General features: G+C 30.3%; 3 protein-coding genes across 6 annotated transcripts; all 3 read right to left on the bottom strand.

Moving 5' to 3' along the window:
• Positions 1–1,898: 1,898 nt before the first annotated feature.
• Positions 1,899–8,072, bottom strand: LOC103581016 (uncharacterized). Its single transcript, XM_008562986.2, has 4 exons — positions 7,766–8,072; positions 3,412–7,701; positions 3,106–3,322; positions 1,899–2,714 (listed from the first exon to the last, which is right to left on the bottom strand). Exons 2-4 carry the CDS (start codon positions 7,685–7,687, stop codon positions 2,123–2,125), a joined length of 5,085 nt encoding a protein of 1,694 aa, XP_008561208.1. The 5' UTR covers positions 7,688–7,701; positions 7,766–8,072; the 3' UTR covers positions 1,899–2,122.
• A 1,215-nt stretch (positions 8,073–9,287) lies between these two features.
• Positions 9,288–20,660, bottom strand: LOC103581017 (uncharacterized). Of its 4 annotated transcripts, none has more exons than XM_008562990.2 (6): positions 19,773–20,660; positions 19,629–19,690; positions 19,172–19,440; positions 11,280–18,917; positions 10,190–10,406; positions 9,288–10,111 (listed from the first exon to the last, which is right to left on the bottom strand). In XM_008562990.2, the coding sequence occupies exons 4-6, from the start codon at positions 18,883–18,885 to the stop codon at positions 9,523–9,525; spliced, it is 8,412 nt and encodes a 2,803-aa protein (XP_008561212.1). In that variant the 5' UTR covers positions 18,886–18,917; positions 19,172–19,440; positions 19,629–19,690; positions 19,773–20,660; the 3' UTR covers positions 9,288–9,522. The 4 variants fall into 4 exon arrangements, with proteins under 4 accessions (XP_008561212.1, XP_053594767.1, XP_008561211.1 ...); XM_053738792.1 differs by having other exon boundaries at positions 20,070–20,660; XM_008562989.2 differs by lacking the exon at positions 19,629–19,690 and having other exon boundaries at positions 20,070–20,660.
• A 4-nt stretch (positions 20,661–20,664) lies between these two features.
• Positions 20,665–23,016, bottom strand: LOC103581018 (beta-hexosaminidase subunit beta). Its single transcript, XM_008562992.3, has 6 exons — positions 22,893–23,016; positions 22,345–22,460; positions 21,886–22,258; positions 21,378–21,670; positions 21,040–21,299; positions 20,665–20,842 (listed from the first exon to the last, which is right to left on the bottom strand). The coding sequence occupies exons 1-6, from the start codon at positions 23,014–23,016 to the stop codon at positions 20,665–20,667; spliced, it is 1,344 nt and encodes a 447-aa protein (XP_008561214.2).
• Positions 23,017–24,758: the final 1,742 nt, after the last annotated feature.

The raw sequence follows: 24,758 nt of genomic DNA, 5'->3' as shown, positions 1-24,758 counted from the left end.
AATAAAGTAAAATAATTAAATTGAAAAAAACGCACGTACTGATTTTTCATTTATTTAAACACGCTTGTTTGTTTCTTTTACTTACATTTTGTTTATTTATTTATTCAAAAATTAAAAAATTGACACTTGTCAGTTACTTTCACTCATTGATTTTCAATGGGTGCATTCGGAAATACTCTAGCTTTATTTCTCGCTATATGGCAACACTTGGCCAGAGCTAGAGTTAGAGCATTTCCGAATGTACCCACACACAAATATTTTAATAAAATTATTAAATTTCAATTTTGAAATTTCGCGCCAAGTTGGCACTACTGCGCGTCGCTGATTTCGACGTTCAAATTTTTGCTAAAGTGAGGGAAAGAGAGCGAATCGCAAAGTCGAATGCTCTATATCAACTGGCGGCTTAATAGCGGCAGTCAGTATCATCGACAACGGCAGTAGTGGTCCAGATCTTTCTTTGTTCGCTTTATGTTTGAATTGAGACACAGTATTACAGTGGCGTCATGTAATTATCCATAAAATTTGTAGCTTATAGTAATTGTTTAATTAAATTGTGCAGTGTTTGTAAAATTTAAATCGTGCAAAGTGTCTGTAGTGCAGTTGTGTTAAGTATTCAGTTCGAGTGTAAAGAGTTGTTGATGGCTGATGCTGATATCTTCCTAGTTCCTGAGCAAACTCATCTGGCATCGTCTGGTGGGAAATAGCAGTTAAGTGACGTTTTTTAGCTGCAATACACTTGGAGCAATTTAATTCAAATTTCCAAGTGTATTAGGACACCCTTCTGCATATTATTTCACCACCAAGGTTTGTTCAAACACTCAAGTGTTTTTTTTTTTATTTAAAATTTTTTTCTAACATATTCTGCGACCATTTTATTTTTACGTACAATTTTCAATTTTTCTACAATTTCTAATCATTAATTTCTCAAATATTTAAATTTTATCGCACAAGTAATAAGAAAAATTAACAAATTATTGATGGAAAATAAAGAATTTCATATATATTTTTTAATCAAATTAATATATTTATCGACACAAACGAATTTAAATAAAATTATTAAATTTTAATTTTGAAATTGCGCGCCAAGTTGGCGCTACTGCGCGTTGCCGTGTTTAACGTTCAAATTTTTGCTAAAGTGGGGGTGGGAGAATGAGTTGCAAAATCGATTGCTTCGTATCAACTAGTCGTCCAATAGCGGCAGTCAGTAGCTTCGAAGATGGCAGTAGTAGTCTAGATCTTTCTTTACGTTTGAATTGAAATACAGTATTGCCGTTAAGTCGTGTAAAATTGTGCAGTGATTGTAGAATTTATCTTTTATTAATTTAAATTGTGCAAAGTATCTATGGTGTAGTTAAGTGTTGAGTGTTCAGTCCTAGTGTTAAGTATTTAATAGTAAGTGCTAGTGTAAAGTGTTAAGTGTTCAGTTCGAGTGTAAAGTGTTGCTAATGGCTGATGCTGATACCTTCCTAGTTCCTGACCAAAATCATCTGGCATCGTCTGGTGGGAAATAGCAGTTAAGTGACGTTTTTTTAGCTGCAATACACTTTGAGCAATTTAATTCAAATCTCCAACTGTATTAGGATACCCTTCTGCATATTATTTCTCCGCCAAGGTTTGTTCAGACATTTGCGTTCCAATTTTTAAAATATGAAAATGGCAGTTTTTAAAGAATAGCTTAGGATTTTTTAAAGAGATTAAATTTAATTTTTATCATTTATTACAAGTATTACTTGTAATATCAAATACATGTGTATATAACTACACATAAGTTTGTATTTTTTATCATGCAACTTAATATTTTATTTCGAACTTTACAAGAAATATTTATAGTCTTTAGAAAAATTAATTTATTTATCAATACATAATACAAATAATTTTATGTAAGCATATAAATCCCTCACTTGCTAAAAAAATTAAAATTAAATAAATATTATTTTAATTTAAGGCACCGTTACTTGTAAATCATGCAAAACTGATAAAATAACATTTTTTAAAATTACAATAATATTAAATATTTGTTGTCAATTAACAACTATATAAGTGCAATATTATTAATTTAAGTTGCCGCCGTTAATAAAATATTTTTATATTTAAACTGCGTCATGTATAAAAAAAGAGTAAATCATAAAACGTTATTTAATTTTTCGGCGCTTAATGAGCAAAGAGTTTTGAAACGATAGGCGGTAGCTTTTTTGACAACTTTAGTAAGATTGTGACTCAAATCAAATGGATCCTGAACGCCCATTATTGCATCCGATCGAAAATGTTTTACATTTTTGTTTTCTTGAATATAATTTTTGTAATTCCTCATTTCGTTAGGCAGTTTTGTGAGCTTTCGCGGTACAATGAAATCTATTTTTCTAATCGGGCGGCCCAGCAGTGGGCAAAAAATATTATTTCTATAATCAAAGCCGGCGCACATTATAAAGAAACCTTTAAGAAGATTTTTAAAACTGTAATTATTACTGATGTCTGATAGAGTAAAATCTCTAGATACTCCTGTCTCCCAGCCGCCGATCATAATTGACTTTCCTTTAAGTTTTATCAAATTCACAACATTTGGCAGTATAAGTTTTGTCTGTAAATAATAAATTACCATCCAAGCGATGGCATAACTACATATTCCATCTTCTCCATTAAGGTTACATATATTTGTCCAGTTTTTTATAAATAAAATTAGTTTTTTGCACAGTGGATACTTGTCAAGGTATGCTCTGAAATAAAAACAGATAATTATTAATAAATATTAAGAAAAAAACAAAATTAAATATGTAAATAGTAGGGCTTTGCAAATAGTTCGAATTATTCATAAGTTTATGAATAATCCCAAAATTTTTTTTTTTCAACGGCTTAAGATTGTAATATTTTTTCCGAAATTTAAATTTTTGTCACAAGTAAATGCTCAGACACGAATCTACGAAAAAAATCATTTTTGCTTACTTTAAAAACTAAGTTCTCAATTAAATATAAAATTGAATATTTGGAATAAAAGCTAATCAGAATTTTATCGATTTGAATCGAGTAATTTGATAATTACTCGATTCGAATTAATCGATTTAATTTGATTCGCACACCTCTAGTAAATAATTGATTAATGTTACTTACCTAACAAGTTTAGTATTTTCAACAGCAAGGCCATTAGTAAACGATATATCACAATCAATATTTGTAGGCTGATGTACGACTTTAATAATCGGAATTCGACAATCCGCAATTACTTCTTTGATTCTCCATATATTTTCATTCATTTTCAATGAGTGTTCCACTTCTTTTAAAAAAAATGATATGTCATCTGATACCGAACCCCTGTAGTATAAATCATCTGAAAAGTAAATAACATTACGTACAATTTAATTTACTTTAATTAATTCATTTATTAATTCGTAGTATCTAATCTGTACATAAACGTACCACAGTCGACGAAAACATCAAGGTCACTATTGATTGAACCTAATCCCGAAATTCGTGAACCAAACGGATGAATTTTAGCATCCACATAATCTTTTATTGTATTTTCCAAGTCATCCAACAGCAATTGTTCATTTTTTCTCATTCCGTCTACTTCCTTACTTAACTTCTCACATATATTTGAAGCAACATCATCCGCTTTAATTAATAATTCTTCAACACCATCCGGTAGTTGTGATATGAAATTATTATTTTTATCGATGTTCAATTCATGAAGTTGACTTTCAAAATGATAACTAATCGTGTTTTTGCATTCATAGAAAATAATTGCACATGTAGGACAATATTCACATACAAGCTTTTCACATTTAAAATATTTCTCACATTTTTTTAAATGACCTTTCGAATTTAAATGTCTGTGAAATAATTTTTCAAACACTAATTGCTTATTACAGATTACACACCAATACTTCTGGACATTGAACCAATTGCACTCCAACCAGGAGTAAAAAGTATCAATGAAGCATCGTAAATTATTACTCATCTCAACCCGTCTTCTTAGGTGATTTTGAGAATTTACATGCGTTTTTAAGGCGTCAATATTATTTGGAACAGCTACTGGTCGTAAAGGATCGCAGGCGTAGCAGACGACATGTCGATCAGTTTTGTCTTCCATTAACTCCCGCGCCAAGGTAAAATCGCTGAGTTCATATGGAAACGCTTCAAATTTTTCGTGATCCTGAACCATTTGTGTAAGAAAGTACGCGTGCTCAATGCCTCGAAAATGTCCATAAAGATTTTCCAAGGAAAATAAAACATTTCGACGGCAAATCACACAGTAAATATTATCGTTATTTACAATACAAATTCGATTGAGACTCAATTGAATACTGTGACGTGTTTCTTCCTCCATTTTATAAACGTCAAATTTTCTTTTATTTTCCCCAGTATCAATATCCACCTTGCTCTTGTTGATCCTCGTACTTACATTTGTAACTTTCCCAGTTCTAAGATTCTTCCGAGACAATCTTTCTTCTCTATAATCTATTTTAGACACACCCGGATTTTTCTTCAAAGATTTCTTGGGAAATTTAGACAGATACTCAGCTTGCGCGTTTTTCATCTCTCGTATTGTTCTCGAAACCTCTTTATCAAAATCACTATCAGTCTTTAGTACTATTTTCACATTAGAGTTGAGATTGACAAAGGAAACTAAGTCAATATTGTCATTACCAATAAACAGCCGCCACAAATGATTCGTCAAATGAACGTGGAGTTCAACCCGACATCTTAATCCGTCACGACAAACATAACAATATACCAGTTTTGATTTAGTATCATTGTACATGTAAATATCACGCGACAATACGAAAGAATGATTCTTTTTGTAGGAGACATCCACAGGAACAAGATCATTAAATTCAAAATACTCTTTCTCAATATTTATCTTATGATCAGAACTATCAACATGTTCCTCGACATTAATGTATAACAAGTCACACTTACATGTGAAACAGTACAATATATCGAGTCCTACTTGAAATATATTATTTTTAACGAGCAATTCAATAAAATCTAATGTCCAATCCGGAGAGTAGGTAATTTTATTGTCTAATCTTTTTTGGCTTACACGAATTCCATGATCTGGGTGGACGATGTGTTCGTGAACTTGTGAAGATGTTAATTTCAATTGACAAAAGCTGCAGTAATAATAATCCTGACGCAAATTAATGTAATTAATAAAGTACAGGTACACGTCATTTATCGGGTTAGATGGAACGCTATCATTTACTGGAGGTTCAGAAAATGTTGGATGAGTTTCAGGTACTTGGCGATCGTGGATCAGTTGATTATCACAAGTGACATCAGATTGATGTAAATTCGTCTCATGCTCTGCCAACGATTGACCAGACGGGTGACCACAATTGTCTTTGTGCGTTTGTCTATACAAATGTGAATGTGCTTTTTTTAATTTGGTCATAATAACGTTACACGCAAAGCATTTTAATGCCTCCAATCCACACTGGAAAACACGATTCCGTACAAATAATTCACTGTAGTAAAAATTATCTTTAATTTTACTGTTCATTGGGGTGTCGAAATTATTTTTTTCTAAGAGATTCTTATGACTTAGATTTGCAATATGCGTCATTACCGCAGACGATCTTGGAAAATGGACTTCGCATAGATGACAAAAGTAGCCGTCGTTACGTTTGTCAATAAAATTTTCAAAATACTTTGCAAAATCTTCTTTTGATTCGGGTAAGACGAGTTTCATATCCGGGTAAATTTTATCATTATCTGTGATTGGAGTTGATGCGTTCAATTTAGCAATACGTCTAGAATTAGCTATATGTTGCACACTATTGATATGATCTTCAGCAGAAGTATATCCTGGAACTAGGCGATCACATACTAAGCACCTTAAAATTGTAGAGTTTAACTGAAAAATGTCATTTCTGACAAGCAATTCATAGAAATTTGGTATTGATAAAATTTGATTTTCTTTCAAATTTATTTCTCTTCTTTTCTCGATCAAAATATTCTTATGATTTGAATTATTTATATGAGCCGTTATTAACGACGATGAATAATATTTTCCACATAAATTACAAAAATAATCATCGCCGCAAATAACAATAAAATTTTTAAAATATGTTATAAATTCATCTTCTAGTTCATTTAGAGTTTTAGTTTCTTTACTTGCCGTAGATTCAATATCTTTATTAATTAGACTGTCAATGTCATTATTCAAATTTTTCGGTTCATTAGATACTGAATCAGGTTCAGAAAATTCACTCTTAATAATTGTTGACTCACTAGGATTTTTTTCAATTGACGATTCAATAGAATTTGATAATTTTATTGCAATCCCATGCTGACTTTCAATATGCGCGACCGCATTGTCGCAGCTATTGAAAGTACATTCACATGAAAAACATTTAAATTTATCATTAGTAAATCTAAAAATATCATTTGTGACAAAAAGCTCACATACGTCTGATAATTGTGACATTCCATCGGTAATTTGGGTAGTTTGTACTTCAATCAGATGATTACGATGAAATGGATCCTCTATATGTGTCATTACTAGAGAAGATGATGATAAAATTTTGCTACACAAATGACAATAATACTTATTATCGCGTTTTGAAATGTAATTTTCAAAGTACTTAGGAAACTGATCTTCTGGCTCCACTGCAATCTCTTCCTTCAAAACAACTTCACCAGTATTGCTTTCAATTTTGTTCTCTACTTTAGGTACAGATAAATTTCCCGTCCCCGTCAGAATATTTTCTTTTCCACCAGAAAAATAATTTGAAATTTTTTGTTCATCACATTCTTTACGATGTCGTTTACCGTTCAAATGTTCCTCTACTTCAGGATAAGTCAATTTAGCTTTGCATAAAAAGCATTTGACTATTTTTAGTCTCATTGGAAATATATAATTATTAACAAATATTTCATACGCTTTTAGACGATAATTTTCTACAACAAAAATTTCATTTTGTTTATAAGTTTTTTTTCTCAATGAAACATGAAGCAACTCATTCATGTGTGCAGCCGCAAGACTTTCAGAAGGAAAGTCTATTTTACATAAATAGCAATAAAAATCATTGACGCGATGTCCGATAAAATTTTTAAAATAATCTAAAAATTTATTTTTATCTGACGCGGAAAGCCCAATATTTTTATCACAGATTGCAGTATCGCCAATAGCAGTAGATGCTAAACTTGTGCTAGCAAATATTTGAGATACATTCTTATCAAACCTAGTTTTAAAAAAGTTTGAGCTCCGTGAATAGTTAGTTTTCCTTAAATTAATAAGATGATGATTAGTGGCAATGTGTTGCTCGGCAGTTTCATATCTATCGAAAAATTCAGTGCACGACCAACATTTAAAATGCGTTGAATTAAAAGAAAAAATGTTATTCTTTACTAATTTTTGGCAACACAGTGATGATAAATTTGATTCGTAAATATTTTTTCCTCCAACATAATTCTCTAAACTTTTGGAATGCAGTCTCGTGGAGATGTGTAGTGATACTTTGCTCTTTTTTTTGTAATGTTTGTTGCATAAATTACAATAATAAAAATCATTATCCTGCCAAATAAAATTTTCAAAATATAAAATAAACCTGTTGGTTGGTTTATCCTCTGATGCTAATAGAACTTTGGCTGCATGTTTGAAACTTTGTTTAGATCTTCGTATTTTACCATATTCACTATCATCTTCCATCAAATTTCCAAAACACTGAGAATATTTTTGTTTTGACATTTTCACTATTGTTTCTAGAAAAAAAAAAAAAAAAAGTATGAGTCAATTAAAAAAACTAATTCGCAAAAATAACGTTACCTTTTTTATATTTTTAAATGTTACAATACTTGAAACGTCAAAAGTTGCTTTGACTATTGACAGCAAATTAAAATTTTAATTTATTTAAATGGAGTTGCTATTCATACGTAAAACTGACTTTCGCTTGAATTTTAGCATCACTGAAAATTAAACAGATCTTAAATTTTATCTTATGACTATAGATCATAAAACTTATAATACGTCAAGTCAACGTTAAGTATCAGAATATGAATAATATAAAGAAAAACATTTGAAATTAAAAATTGTGATAAAGTTAAGGTTATACCACAATGAAAATAAAAAATGGAAAGACTGAATTGTTTTTGGTGCATCTGTTTGCTCGCAAACTGGCGCATGCGTGCAACGTTTGTATGTTCGAGCACATGTATGAATTAATTTTAAGGGATCCCAGATAGCAAAATGACGTCTTGATGAGTTCTGAATGAGTTCCAATTTATGATTTGGACGTCTCATCAACATTTTAAAGAAGTCTTTAAGAAGTTCTCAAGATGTCAAATGAGCCATCTAGCGAACAATAAGAGTTCTCAAAGAGCTCTTTTTTCTGACTTCGCAAATAAGACTTCAGTATGAATTTACCATGACGTCTTTAAGGAGCTCCTAATTTTGACTTCAATAAGAAGTTTAAAAATGAATACATTTAGACGTCATAAAACTTAGGTCTTATTTATGGAGTCTTCAAGAACTCTTAATTAAGAGTTTTTAAAAATGACCCTCTTAAGAAGTCATTTTAAGACTTCATAAGGACGCCTTCAAAAAGACGTCGTAAAGCAGTCATTTTGACTTTAATGCTGTCTGGGATTGTTTAAAAATATTAATGAATAATATTTATTAGTTTTAAGTACTATTAATGAAAAAAAAAATTTAGATATTGTTAATTGTCTGCTAACGTCAGGATCATAAATTTCTTTTGTAAAAATTTAATTTATTTATTTAAAAATAAAAAATTATCTATTGTCTACTTTAATTATCTTTAGAATTTTCACCAATTCGAGTTTTCTTGTCCATTTACTACAAAATTTGATTTATTAAATTCATCAGCGATGCTAAAAGTAACAGATTTCTGAAAATTTTTTTAAATTGGCGCATTTTTTAAATATTTTCCTCAGTATATATATTTTCAATGAAAAATACAAAAATTTTTGAATGTCTTTTACTTTTAGCATATCATAATTTATTATTATAATAAATAAATTTGTCTCTTCATATAATTATATATCTATATAAATATAATTACCTGTTTATTTATGGGAATAAAAATTAAATGACAATAATATTCAACAACTCTTATATTGGATGTAAATTTAAATGTTATATTTTGTACTTTTATCATAAATACAACCAAATAACTTTTGTATAAATATCATGTAAAAAATAATATGATTTTTATAATAAAATTATTATGTTTATACTTGTTAATTATATTTAATTGTAAATGATAACTTTATTTACACATTAATTGAAATTTTTTAATATAAAAAATTATATACTGTTATAATATAAAGTTATCATATTTTTGATTAAACGTTTCAATTCAAGGCACTTATTATTTATATAAATCAAAGAAAAAATTAATAAATAAATAATAAACAACCTTTTTTTTTATAATAATAATCTTAGAAATTAATTAACGATTGTACCCGCTGTATTTGGAATAAAATACTGTTAATAAAGAAAAAAAACTTGAGCTTTTAATTATTTGAGCTGCGTTGAAAAAAAAAATACAAATAATAAATCATTTAATTAATCATAAACTTTTTAGCGCTCAATGAGGAATAAGTTTTAAAACGATACATGGTAGATTTTTTAACAGCTTTAGTAAGATTGTTGCTCAAATCAAATGGATCCTGGACAGTTATCACTGAATCCAACCGTAAACTTTCAGCTTTTTTATTTTTATTAAGGTAATTTTTGTAAGGTTCCATTTCATTAGGCAAATCTTTAAGCTTTTCCGACATAACAAAATCTATTTTTTTAATTGGACGACCCAGAAGTGGACAAAATATATTATTTCGATAATCAAAGCCCGCGCACATTATGAAAAATCCCCGTAATAAATCTTTGAAATTATAAATATTACTAATATCTGATAGAGTAAAATCTTTGGAAGCTCCTGTCTCCCAACCACCAATTCTTTGAGACTTTCCCTCAAGTTTTATCAACTCAGCAACGTTTGGTAATATAAACTTTGTTTGTAAATAATAAATTACCATCCAAGCGACAGCATAATTACATATTCCGCTTTCGCCATTAAGATTACATATATTTATCCAGTCTTTTATAAATAAAATTAGTTTTTTGCATAGAGGATATTTATCGACGTACGTTCTAAAGTAAAAAAAAATTTTTTTTAGTTAATATTCAAATCAAATTATAAAATTTATATAATTTATTACATTTACTTACTTAATCATTTTGGAACTTTCAACTGTAAGCCCATTTATGAACGATATATCACAATCAATGCCTGTAAGTTTATGAGTTATTTTAATAATTGGAACCCGACAATCCAAAACTGTTCTATTGACCGTCCATATATCTTCATTCCTCTTCAAAGAATGTTCGACTTCTCTCAAGAAAATCGACGTGTCATTATCAGAAGTTCCTTTCTGATACAAATCATCTGCAAGTAATAATAACTTGTTATTTATTTAATTTAATTTCATAAACAAATTAAACTAAAATTAATAGTATATTGTGTGACAAGGGATGAAACAAAACGATTTCAGACCGGGGTGAAGATGGCTGAAATCACCCGCAGTCTGAAATCGTCTTTCATTCTGAGTTACACACTAGATTTTCCAAGATTATCTGCATTGGAAGTTAAAGTTTCAGTGCCAGCAGCCAGTCAGAAGCAAGTTAATTTAAGATCAATGATTTGAACACTAATAGAAAACTTTCCTTAGCAAAAGTTTCCTTGAATTTTTCGCCAAGTGTCCGTCAACTTCGGGCTCTTCCGTTTTTGACGACAATTTGTATACAACTTGCTATAAAATTTCACGTAAATTTACTACCCGCATTAGAATGCAAATTCACTTCAAAAGTTGTATAAAAATTGTCGTCAAAAATGGAAAAGCCTGAAGTTGACGGACATTTGACGAAAAATTCAAGGAAACTTTATTAGAGTTGTTCTCTAGTGAAAAAAGATACCTTTGAGTTAAGAAAAAATTAACCGCAAATTGTTCTTATCAACTTTTGCTGTCAAATTACTGTCAATTTCAAGCTAAAGTGGCTATTAAGGAAATTACTATTAAATAAATAAGTATCAGAGTTTTAATTGCGAAAGCCTTCAATCAGCAGGCAGAGACATTATTCGTTTGTTCCCACAGGACGAAACAAGTTTGTTTCTGCTCGGTGACTGAAGGCATTCATAATTTACGCGTTTGCTGATATTAATTCGTAGCATTGGAATAAAACTCGTTTGTTCGACTGGCTGTAGAAACAATGAAACTTCAAGTTTCGATGCTGACAACATGAAAAACAATTTTATACATACCACAATCGAGAAAAATATCAAGATCACTAGTCATTGATCCTAATCCAGTTTTCCGGGAACCAAAGACATGAATTTTGGCATCCACATAATCTTTTATAGTTATCTCTAAGTCTTTTATTAGTGACTCTTCTTCTTGCTTCATTAATTCGACTTCCCACTCTAATGTTTCCATCTTTGAAGACACAACTTCGTCTGCATTGATCAGCATTTCTTCAACAGCAGTCGGCAGTCGTGTTATTAGATAGAAAGATCTATCGGCATAATATTTGTGAGATTCACAATCCGAGTGATAAGCGAATGTATTTTTGAATCCGTAGAATAGTAGCCCACATGTGGGACAAAAATCACACAGAAGTTTTTCAAACTCGACAAGTTTCGCGCACTTTTTGTGATGCTTTTTAGAATTCAAATGTGAGTAAAATTTTTTTTCAAAATTAAACTGTTTACTGCAGATTACGCACCAGTATTTTTGGACATTGAACCAACTGTATTCTAGTCTCGAGTTAAAATCACTGATAAATTGTTGCAAGTTATTGCTCAGTTTAATTTTGTTATTTCGATGTCTAAATTGATTTATGTGAATCTCCAAGGCATCGTTGGTATTTGGAATGACTGAAGGTTTTGCAGGATCGCAGACGTAGCAGACAACATGTCGATCACTTTTGTCTTCCATCATTTCACGTGCGAGATGCAGATCACTGAATTCATTCGGTATACCCTCGAACTTCATGTGATCTTGGACCATTTGCACCAGGAAATACGAGTGCTCGATACTGCGAAAATGTTCGTAGATGATTCGCAGTGAAAATGGTACTTTTTTACGACATATCATGCAGTAAATTTCATCCTCATTGATAATACAAATTCTATTTAAACTCAACTGATTACTGTAATGTAATTCTTCAGCCACTTCATAAATATCAAATCTGTTTGAAATTTCACTTTTATAAATATCTATGTGCGCTAAATCGTTTTTGTATCCCCTCTTCTTACCTTCTTGATTATCATCAGCTTTTTTAGCTTTTATATCGGTTTTACTCATCCATAATTGTTTCGACCCAGCCATCACTTTATTCGAATTCCGATTTCCCGCGGATTTGGAGTGATATTTAAGCAACGCTTTTCTCTTCTCTATCGTTATGAGACTTGAAACCACTTGCTCAGAATTTCCATCATTAGAAAAAAATATTTTTATTTCCGAGTTAAGATTTAGGAGAGACATCAAATCTTGGACGTCTTCATTTGTAAATAATCTCCAGAAATGACCCGATAAATGAACGTGCAAAAGAACACAAGAGTCCAAGTTTTCACCGCAAACATTACAAATAACAAAACTTTTTTTTGTATCACTGTATTTATATATATCTCGATATAAAATGTATGCCGAAGTAACTTTACTTTCTTTTAATTCGGCCGCTGACAGTTGAGCAGGAGTTATAGTCAGCGGAGACTGAGGTTTCGTGTCTGATATATTTAAAATTTGATTGCTCGGCATTGATTCAGTGGCTGCTGATTGATTGGACGATGAGCCTGGTTGGCCATTAAACGCTTGAGGTTCAGGAAAAAATATATCTTGTGTTCCTGATGATTTAACAGTAATAAATCCGTGCTTGTGCTTATGAACTTTACAGTCAATATGTAATTTTACGTCTAAAAAACTTGGAAGAACGTAATGACATGTATGACATTTAAGTTTTTCCATACTATATGCAATAATATTATTTCTTACAAGTTTTTCATAAACGTTAGGCAGGTGTGGAATATTTATAATAATATTCATACTTTTTTTTTTTTCTATCACTTTATTTTTATGAACCTCTTTGTCCATATGAGTATTCACTGCCGAGAATGAATTCATACTTTTTAAACATGCGTAACAAAAATAATCTCTACGGTCTTTGATAATAAAATTAATAAAGTACTGATAAAAGTCACTCTCCGATTCACTCAATTTATTTTTCGGCGTTGCTAATTTATCCTCTGAGTTTTCGCAAACTGATTTTGCATCACTTATAGTAGAAATAGGTCTTGAAAATTTATTAATCTCACATTTAATATTTGTTTTATGTTTTTCACTATTTATATGCTCTCGGGCATTGAACACAGAATAAATAGAGCAGTCGCATGTGAAACAAGACAATAAAGTTGAGTCTATTTGGAAAATATTATTTTTTACAAGTTCTTTAACGTCATCTGACATACAAGTGGGCAAATTTATGATATTCTTGCCTTCTCTTTTTAGTTTCACAAGATTCTGATGAAATGAATTTTCAATGTGCGTGATTACGTGTAACGACGATAATTTTAATTTACATAAATTGCAATAATAATCATCGCCGCATACAAATATATAATTATTAAAATATTTACATATCAGATCATCTGATTCGGACGGCGTTAATTTTGAAAATTTAAATCCACTAAATTTTGAAACACTTTCAGACACTTGCTCATTAGTAATTACAGGTAATTTATTATTTGGAATAAAATCAGACAGAGTTGAAGAATTTTCCTGTTTTTCTGATTTACCAACGACAAGTTGACACTTCGTCTTGTGATCTTGATTCTGCACGTGTTCTTCAGCGTTACTTTTATTCAGTTCAAAAAATTTATTACATTTAAAACATTTTAATTCGATGGAATTGACTTGAAAAAGGCTGTTCCTTACGCACAGCTCTGTGAAGTATAAAGTATTTTGATTTTTAAATTTCAAAGTCAAGTCTTTATTTTTCACAAGATTTCGATGATCATTTTTTTTTATATGCGTCTTTACTGAAGATGATGATGGCAAATCAACGTGACATAAATTACAGTAAAAATCATTATGACGTATCTCAATAAAGTTGATCAAGTACAAAGTAAATTCATCTTTTGTCTTGAGTGTAAAATCAGCAGAAACGTTCACTTCATTGGAACCGAGTAAATGGCTACTTTTGTGCTGATGACCATTGATATGTTCTTCCGCGCATATGTATCCTGAAATAGTGCATTGACATGATAAACATTTTAATGTCGAGTAATGCAACTGAAAAATGTTATGTTTGACGAGTAACTCGACAAAAGTTGGCAGATACAAAACTTGGTGGTCAACAATTTCTTGATGTTGTCTTTTCTTTATCAACAAATTATTGTGGTCTGTATGATTTATATGTGACAGCATTGAAGATGATGTCAAAAAATATTTTTTACATAAATTACAATAGTAGTCACTGTCACGTATGTAAATAAAATTTTCAAAACATTTGAGATATTGATTTTTTGAATTAGTGAGTGGCTTCGATAGTTCTATTGCAATAGTTTCTTCATCAGCTGAAGAAACTTGGCTACTATTTAAACTTTTTAATTGATTGAAGGAGTCACTTTTGGATGACTGGTTATTAATAATTACGGATTTATTATTATTAGTAAAAGTTTCTGATGATGTCTCTGGTTTTGATGATGATAAAAGTTTCAAATTTGTTTTATGTTGCGAACCAAGGATATGTGTTTCAGCATTTTTTAATTGAACAGAAGATTTGCACTTGAAGCATTTTAGGGTAGAAGATTTATCTTGAAAAACGGCATTTCTGACAGACAATTCATATAAATACAATGTGTACTGCACTGTGATATAAATTTTTTCCTTCCTAAGTTTTACGAGATTACTGTGATCTTGATGATTTATGTGGGTCGTTACTTTAAACGATGAAGACAAATTAATTTGACACAAGTGACAGTAATAATCACTGAGGCGTTTTTCAATTAAATTTTCAAAGTATTCTACAAAGCAATGCCTAGATTCGGGTAATTGTGGCAGTACTAATTCATCAATACTGACCGATGGAGAATTTTCTTCTTTACTAAACATTTCTAAATTATTTACTTCATGATTTCTTCCATAAATATGTTCCTCAGCACTTTTGTAAGAGGAAATATTACATTTACACGTGAAACAATACAACGAAGAAAAGTTATTTTCGAAGACGTTACTTCTGACCAGTTGTTCATAAAAATTTGGCAGATAAAGAGTTTCACCAACAGTTTTTTTCTTTTTTCTTTTTTGTTTAAGCCGATCTTGATGAACTGGTTCATTTATGTGCAACTTTATTCTTTTGTAATTGAAAATAAATATATCACATAAATTGCAATAATACAAACTCTTCCATACGAAAATAAAATTTTTGAAGCACTTGATAGACATGTCTTCTAATTCAGACAGTGGTATCTCTCGATTATGTCCATTCGCTTCAGTTTCTGCTTTAACATAATTATTATTATTTAAAATAACTTGAGCTTTTCTCTTAGTAGGACTTTTATTGGCTGAATCAGTTTTAGATCGGCTAGCAGTAATTACCGACTGATTATTATCAGCTAGTACTTGAGGTAAATCAGATTTTTGTTTAACTGATGATTTAATAGAAGCAGAATTATTATTTTTATTCTCATGGTGACTTTCAATATGGACGACCGCATTTTCGCAAGTGTCAAGACGACATTTACATAAAAAGCATTTAAAATTGTCGTTACTAAATCTGAAAATATCATTTGTAACAAAAAGCTTGCATAAGTCTGACACTTGTGGAATTTGGTCGGTTATTTGTTTAGTTTTTACTTTAATTTCTAAAAGATTCCGATGAATTGGATGGTCTATATGTGCCATTACTAAAGACGACGATAATAAATTTTTATTACACAAATAACAGTAATAATAATTTTCATGTTTTGAAATATAGTTTTCAAAATATTTAAAAAAATGGACCTCTGATTCTCCTAGAGAATCAATAACATCATCACTGTGTTCCTTTAGCGCAGTTCCATCGAACTTTGCACCTGTAGACTCAGGTACGATTTCTGTGCCAGCAGAAATATTTTTTCCACGCATTAAATAATTATTAATTCTCAGTAAACTTTCTTTGGCATGTTGGTTACTATTAATATGGATCTCTCCTTTAGTATACGACATCGATACTTGACATAAAATACATTCTAATGTATTATTATTATTGTTTTTTGGAAATATAAAATTATCAATAAATCGTTCATAAGCTTCCGGAGGATAAGATTTTATTATATCAATTTTATCAAAACCAAACGTTATTGTTTTTAATAATTGATGTTGGGTTTCATCGATATGTACCAATGCCAAATACTCAGAAGACAAATGCACGTAACATAAATTGCAATAGAAACTATCAGTACTGCGTCCAATGTGGTTTTCAAAGAACTTTAAAAATTTATTGTCCATTGCAGAATATGATTCCGTTGACTGAATAGAAATAGAGTCGACATGATCCTCATTATAGCTGTCACTAATATTTATAGTTTTAATATTGATTGGTGAGTAGCTTGAGAGAGACACTTTTGACTCATTACAGTCAATACTTTTTTCAAGACTACGACTAAATATCGATCCATCTTCAGGATTTTTAATTACAATTTCCCGTGCACTGGAATCTACATCATCAACAGTCTCTGGATCATCACAAATAGATATTTTATCCCACTCTTCAGGTGTTGATTCAAAAACAAAAGTTGTGATACTTTTCTTATGTTCATCGCTACCGATATGTTCCTCGGCATTTTTGTATCCATCAATGATAAAATTACAGCTCCAGCACCGTAACTGTGAGAAACTGAATGGAAAAATATTATTAGCAACATAAATTTTATTAAGTTTTCTTGATATAGCTTTTTTATCAATGCCTTTATCATCAAAAAACATTTTAACGCAGCCAGAATGCCTCGAATCGTTTACGTGCTCCAAGGCAAGATACCAATGCTTAATAATTTTACTACACAAATAACAGTAATAATTATTGTCGATAAGTCGAATGAAATTACTGAAATACGTATCGAACTCATCCTTCGGTCTGTACCAGGGTATCGCTTGATGTTTTTTCGCAGCGTGTTCTATCACTGAACCTTTAGGAATATTATTCTTGCACAGTTTGCAAACGACATGATCTCCTGGATAATCCATGAAAGTTGAGAAGAAAAACCGGAGCTTGGACAAATGGTCTTTGTCTTCCTTGTGATTTTTCCACAAGTCTTCGACAGAACATATAAAACATGTTAATACTTTTTCATCGTCCTCTTGGTAGTTTACAAAAAGATAATCTGGATATTTTTGTGTCTCATTACTCTCTCGTTTGGCTGGTAATTGAAAATCAAATAGAAATTGCTGTTGAGTTTTGTGTGACGGGTCACAAATATGTTTAACTGCGTCTTCGTATGATCCTAATAAGCATTTACAAATATAACATTCAAGTATTTCTGTATCACTTTTAAAAATTCCATTTTCAACAAATAATTTACAATAATCCGATTCAGGAAAACTTCCATCAATTACTACTCTACTAATTTCTCTGTGTCTCGCTAAATTTTTATGCTCTTGATTATCTAAATGTGTAATCACTGCAGAGGACGTATGCAATTGAATGTTACACAAGTGACAGTAATAATTATCCTGGCGTTTTTCAATAAAATTATCCCAGTATTCAGGAAAATTTTCTGCTAATTCAGACGATTGAAATAGATTATTTTCCATGTCATCACTCCCTCTACTTGAAGTACCATCAGTATTATCTGTAGAGGGAACTGATATGTTTGCTTGTGCAGAAATAAATCCCAAGTTACTTTTATGATTTTGACTGTTAAGATGATCGTTGATAAAGCAGTAAGACGAAATAATGGATTTACATGAGCAACATTCTAATTGCTGAGTATTTAATTGAAAAATATTATTTTTGACAAGCAGTTTACAAGTATTTGCCATAAATGGAATATCACCAATACCTTTAAGTTGTCTTTTACTTAACAAAATATCCTGATGCTCTGGATTTTCAATATGACTAACTACTGAAGAGAACGATGAGTAATTAGTATTACACAAATTGCAATAATAATCAACGTGACGTTTCATAATAAAATTTTCAAAACACTTGAGGAACTTTTCCTTCTTAGATTCCCCAGTCGTAGAGATTAAATTACATTTTCCAGATACTTTTTTACACCTTTCAGCTAAATTACTCTGGTGGGTTTCACCAGCAATATGTTTATCAGCATTTTCATGCCCAACAATAGTACAATCACATATCCAACATAGCAGCTGCGTACAACTTAACAAAACAATACCATTAGTAACAAACTGCTGACAATTTTTTTCAGTCAACGCTGTAGTATTAGAGTCATTCAGTCTTACGTGATCTTCAAAAACTTTTTGATGAGTTTTATTTCCTACATGTGCAATTGACACATACCAACAACTGTGAGTCTTATCACAAAAATGACAGCGATATTCTTCTCCAACATTCGTGATACCATTTTTCCAATATGTCGTAAACTCATCCTTTGGTCTATACCAGGGAATCAATTGATGTTTCTCGCTCGCATGTTTTTGAAACGCGGGTTTAGGAACTAAACTTTTACAGAGTTTACATCTGACATTTAGATTTGAAATATCAACGAAAGATTGGGCGAAAAATCTCATTTTCGATAGATGTTGTTTGTTTTTCTTGTGCTCTGACCATTTCTCTTCGACAGAACAAATAAAACACATGACTGATTTATCATCATCTAAATGTCTAGTTGTTTTTTCTTTATTATTTTTTTTTCTACTTCTAGTCATTTTGTTAAACTTTTACTTTATTCGTAAGTTACCTAGAAAATATAAAAGTATATATATTTAATATGACAGAACAGTTGTAAAAAAAAAAAAATATGCACGAGTAGAAAATCTAAAAAACTAGAGGTGCAATTCTTTTAAATATTTTTTTTTTCTAATTTATTGTTTTTAAAAAAATCTAAAAATCATTAAACGTTAGCTAACTTCAGTATCATAAAAAAACTATCCAATAAAAATTATATTTGTATTTTTATTATTAAATATTTTAAAAAATTGTATATATATTTACCATTGACAATAGATAGTAATTAAATACTACAAATATGACGTGAACGATAGGCGTAAACCAGCTTTCGATTATCTTGTGTTACGATAAATATTTAAATTTTTTAATTCAAAAATGTAATTTAGCTGCTGTATTTTATTGATAGAAAAAATACAAGTCCTGTCACTTGCATCATATGTTCTTATATTTTTTAACTGATGTAGAATGACTGACCTCGATCTCTTGTTTTTCTGTATCACCACCACGTGGAAACATCAGATTTATATATGATCCTGAAGTTAGCAGACAATTAGTAATTATCGAATTTTTTTTTTCAATAAATAAATCACAAAAAAACAAAAACTAAGAATATGCACATGAAGAAAATTTAAAAAACTACTGGTGCAATTTTTTCAAATATTTATTTTTTTGTAATTTATTGTTTAAAAACAAGTCCAAAAATAATTAGACGTCGGCTAACTTCAGTATTTATCATATTTATTTCAGATAATTATGTAAATAAATAAATTTCACGCTGGTTTTCTGAAAATTAATATTTTTTATTTATTAGTTTCATATGTTGATCAATTAATTCGACATCACTAAATCCATAGGTTATAGTTACATCAATATACGACATCCAAGGGAGATTTTGTTTTGATTAAAAATAATTTTTAGTAGATTTTATAAATATTTAAACACTGAAATTCACTGAATTCATACGGATAATTTATATATAAAATTTATTTTAAACATGCAGAAAATAAATGACATTCAATAATTATTGAACTACACACAGCAGCTCAAAACAAAACAAAATAATTATTTAATACAAAATTTATTTAAATTTAATATATTAATGTAGTGTATAAATATTTCATAAGTTTATATATTTATTTATTTAGATAATTTAATTTTATACCACTTTAACTATGTATTGAAATCGAAGACCGAATGTGAGGTTAAGCGACTGCTTGCTACCCACGAATTTTACAAAATAAGTTTATTATTGAAATTAAAAGTAACGCTACCATGCATTTATTTTTAAATATATTTTAATGAGTCATTGTCGTCAAGCATCGTTTCATTCTAGACTAAAAATTATTTATTATAAAATAAATAATTATTAATTCGAAGGTAAAGTTATTAAAAAATTTACAAATTTGTTCATTCAAGCTTTTGAAAGTATGTAATTTTTTTCTTATATCGTTTCCTCAGAACCTGGAAAAAAATTATTTTTATTTACAGACATGAATCCTGCTTTTTACTGTTAGGCAAAAAACGCGGGAAAGCAAATATTTAATATTTAAATTATTTCCTTTGATTTTCCAGTTATTTATCTAATCATTTTCTACCAACAATTATCTTTTTATTATTTACAAGTAAAAATAGTTCAATTTGAACGTACGTTCATAAAATATAAAATTAATTTTTCGTAAAGATTTATATCAATAGTACAGTATCTCCTATAAAATGAATTGTCTAAATTTTTTAACTATTATTATTAATAGGTTTCATTAAACAATGCAGAAACTTGGCCCGTTTGCAGGTTGAGCTGGGATTGAACGTCTATTCATACGACAAGCATGTTCCTCTAATCGTTGAGCTACATGCAAAGTACTATCAATACTTTTACTCCAAAGACGTTCAGCTGCAGCACTGGCCCGGGGCCAAACTCTTTGGTGCATATTGTTTCTAAAAAATAAACATTTACCGTCACTAGATAGTAAAATTTTTGTTTTTTAATTTATGTACACTGTAAAAAATTTTTGGGCTCAGTGTAGTGTAAATTACTCGGTGTGAAAATTACATAAAAAATCGTGTTAAATTCTTGGGGTAATTTCGACACCAAAATTTTTGACAGTGTATCAGATTACAATAAATATTTATACCGATCAACAAACTCTGACCACATGCAAGCTTCTCCTCCTAACATTAAATCCATGACGTTTTCAGATCCATGAAAATCAAGTGGATCGCAGTCGTAAAACTTAATCCAGTCAGCACCGCCAGCAACATGGTCTAAATACCAACATGCTGAAAGTAAAACTGGAAAACCTGCTTGGGTAGCTCTAGATAATTTTTCAGACCAGTTTCCTGTCCACACATGAACTACCGTATCCTGAGTTAATTCTACTCCGTTGTCAAATACCTTAAATTTTAAAGTATTTTTTGATACCCATAAACCAATTGTTCAAATTTTATTAAAATTATTTAAATAACAACTCACTTCTTGCCATACAATAGAGCTAACATTACGACTTGCAGGAATCTTTAGCAATTCGGCGATATAAGCACTCTCAAGACGTGTAAAGTCCTTTGACATACCATGTTCTTCCATGTAAGAAAGAACTTCTGGATTACTTTCCCAACAATCAAACGGTACTTCATCTCCTCCTAGATGTATGTAATGATCCTTAAAAACTGACATAACTTCTGTTAACAATGTTCTTAAGAATTGCCATATATTTAAATTCGTTGGGTCAATTGGACCCAAACGACCATCCGGTTTTCCCGTGGAATCTAAAAAGACAATTTACTTTTTATACTTTTTTTCATGTGCTAGAAACTCATTCTCAATTTGTCCAAAGATTTTTTATGAATGATGAATTTATAGCCAACGAATACTAAAATTCTATGACAAAAAAAAATTAGATCGAATTACTATTTTTTAGCTCGATTATTGAACTTAAAAGTGTTAATTCTGTTTGTACTTGACTCTTAAACAAATAAATTACCAAAACATTTTGTTAAAAGCTCAGGATGAGAAAGTCCCCATGACGCAACATGTCCTGGTGAATCAAATTCAGGTATAACTCGAATCCCTCGTAATCTCGCATGCTCAATAACTGTTTCAATATTTTCCGGAGTGTAAACCATACTCGGGTGCCAGGCACCTTTTTGAGAAAGCTCTGGGTATGCGGAACTTTGATAAGGAAAACTGTTGTCATCAATTATGTGCCAGTGGAAAACGTTAAATTTATTATATGACATTGCGTCTAATGTGAGAAGAATATCTTCTACTGGAAAAAAATGACGAGATGTATCTAATAAAAGACCTCGATGTGGTAATTTCGGTTCATCAAATATTGTTTGATTTTTTACCGCCAACTGTAACAATATTATAATTGCTATTTAAATGTTTATTTTCAGTTTATCAATTTATGACTGCTGATGTCGCTAAAATTTTAACTTACATTTGCTCCATCGCCAGAAGGTATCAAAAGCTGAGAAAAAGTTTCAAGACCACGAAGAGCGCCCCATATTGAATGAGAATGAAGATTAGCAACAGAATTTCTTATTTCCAATTTATCTAAAAAATTTAATTATTAAATTCATCAGCTTATCATTCAAATTTAATAAAACGGTAATCAATTAGTTTAGACAACAGTTCAAATCTAATCTTATTCTTTTATAGTAAATTTTAACAATAGAAGATATATGATGTTCCATAATAAGAATTTTAAGTTGAGCTTGTTCACTTTTTCGACTTAAAAATATTGAATCTTTCAACATGTAGATCTTTAACTCTAGCACAATCAATGTACGCATACTTTTATTTCAGGATAAGATTAGATTGATCTATTATTTGGAGAAGAAAAAAATATTTAGTTCTAAAATCATGAGTCATTGAAGATGCTGATAAATCAAGTCGATAATAGAAAGTCTTAAAAAAATGTTATTAATTTTTTTTTATCAGTAAGGATAAAATTTTGTTAGAAAAGTGATTTGTATATAAAAGTACATTTTTCATTCATATGTAGGTACGGCATTTTTTCGCAATTTCCCAATACATTGATTCGGAGCTTCATTAACATTCCATTGAAATCACTGTCATGACGATCGAATATTTTCGGTTGACCTTCCATAGCTTTGCGACCTATTCGAGCTTCCCTTATTATAATGTTGTGATATCTTTCAATTGCATTGTTTATTATATCGCAATCAATGTTACTCTGTAAAAACGATTTATTGTCAATAACAAAAAAAAATTAGCAGACTTGCATACAAATAATTATAAATTTTTTTGACTTACGTCAATTTCAAAAACCGACGGTCGTAGAAGTAGAAACCCATCACGATGAATATGATTATAAACTAAAGGCCAAGGCTCGCCTTTTGTTGGAACAACCCAATGTCCTGAATTAGCATGAAAGTCTAATCCAAATGAGTAAGAAATAATGGAAAAGAACAAAAAATTATAAATCCACATTTTAAATGAATTTTATCTCGACGCGATGGAACGGAAAAAAATGATACAAGTCACGCGAAGCCGTGCTGCATACTGATAGTTGTTGTCGGCAACTCTTTATTTATAGGTGATACTGTTATCTTGTTGGAATTCCGGACTATCGGTCAATCGGGAATAAATATAAATATAATATTTACTGTGAGATGACTAATAACATCTGCCGGCAAATAATCTTACGCTGGATTACAAATTCAAACCCATCGGAAAATGAATCAATAATTATTTTTTAACAAAATATTAGTGTAAAATTCCTGGAAAATGGCCAATAGAACGCAGCACAGGTTCCTGCTGATATGATTTCAATGAAAACTACCCGGAAAATCACACATGTATTCCATAATAAAAAAAAATTAAGATAAGGAAGTAAGTTTGAAAAAAAAATAACAAAAATAAATTTTTTAAATTGTTGATAAATTGTCTAATATTTTTGGGTACTTTTTTTCTTGGCTTTATTTTAGAATTGGTTAATAAATGACTTATATGCTTACAGTTGAAATTTCAAGAGCTAAAACTATGATAAATTTTTTTCTACAACCCATTGATTGGTGCGTGGTTTAATGAGGGGTAAACCACCCTTAGCACGGTTACGGTACTGCTTGGTGACTCGTAGCTTCATTGATTGGAACGTCGTACACCAGGACATCGGACGCCATCGTGTAGCCAACTGCCGTCGAGGAGTAACAGAGACATGCGCTTATGAAAATTAAATAAAGACAGAGATAGGAAAAAGAATAATATATAAGTATATATATATATATATATATATATATATATATATATATATATATATATATATATATATATATATATATATATATATATATATATATATATATATTGTAACGTATCTTTTTCTTAGATAACTCGATTAAATTTAACAAAATTACACAACTTTTATTTAATGAATTTACTCAATTATTCAAACTCAAATTACATAAAATTGGGCTACGTTACACTTCGCCCACCGATCACTCTTCTCATTTCCTCCAGATCCTGACGGGCGCCAGCCGACTTTTATTTCCCCGGTATCGGCGACCGGTCTAAACGTACACGTAAATTAAAACCTAAGATCTAAAATAAACTAAATAAAATATCGGAAAGACGACGCGAGAGTGACGCGGAGAGTCCAAAAGGCCCGCGGTCGAGTGCTCTCGGTCCATCAGACAAATAAATACCTGGGTATGATATCGCGGACCTCTCGTGGACGACGAATCACCAAACTTACACATTACTAGATAATTAATAAAATAAAATAAATGATGTGGTAAACAAGACGACAAATATCTTGACAGAAAGGCTCCAAGAACTCAATACGCAGAGCCACAAGCTCCAAAATGACATAAGCCAAGGGTGTGGTCG

The sequence above is a fragment of the Microplitis demolitor genome, chromosome 4 (genome assembly GCF_026212275.2).
Source record: "Microplitis demolitor isolate Queensland-Clemson2020A chromosome 4, iyMicDemo2.1a, whole genome shotgun sequence".
Lineage (NCBI taxonomy): Eukaryota > Metazoa > Arthropoda > Insecta > Hymenoptera > Braconidae > Microplitis > Microplitis demolitor.
The sequence above is the reverse complement of the archived record's forward strand: the minus strand, read 5'-3'. Positions and strand labels throughout refer to the sequence as shown.

Bases quoted from the DNA above. Each gene is read 5' to 3' on its own strand.
- LOC103581016 (XM_008562986.2), bottom strand. From the start codon at position 7,687: ATGTCAAAACAAAAATATTCTCAGTGTTTTGGAAATTTGATGGAAGAT. The intron at 3,323-3,411 runs GTACGTTTATGT...TTTACTTTTCAG, and splicing joins TGATGTTTTCGTCGACTGTG to ATGATTTATACTACAGGGGT. The intron at 2,715-3,105 runs GTAAGTAACATT...TTTTTATTTCAG, and splicing joins GAAAATACTAAACTTGTTAG to AGCATACCTTGACAAGTATC.
- LOC103581018 (XM_008562992.3), bottom strand. From the start codon at position 23,016: ATGGAAGGTCAACCGAAAATATTCGATCGTCATGACAGTGATTTCAAT. The intron at 21,671-21,885 runs GTAATTTATTTG...TTGTCTTTTTAG, and splicing joins GCTTTTAACAAAATGTTTTG to ATTCCACGGGAAAACCGGAT. The intron at 21,300-21,377 runs GTGAGTTGTTAT...TTAAAATTTAAG, and splicing joins GCTCTATTGTATGGCAAGAA to GTATTTGACAACGGAGTAGA.
- LOC103581017 (XM_008562990.2), bottom strand. From the start codon at position 18,885: ATGACTAGAAGTAGAAAAAAAAATAATAAAGAAAAAACAACTAGACAT. The intron at 10,407-11,279 runs GTATGTATAAAA...TATTACTTGCAG, and splicing joins TGATATTTTTCTCGATTGTG to ATGATTTGTATCAGAAAGGA. The intron at 10,112-10,189 runs GTAAGTAAATGT...TTTTTACTTTAG, and splicing joins GAAAGTTCCAAAATGATTAA to AACGTACGTCGATAAATATC.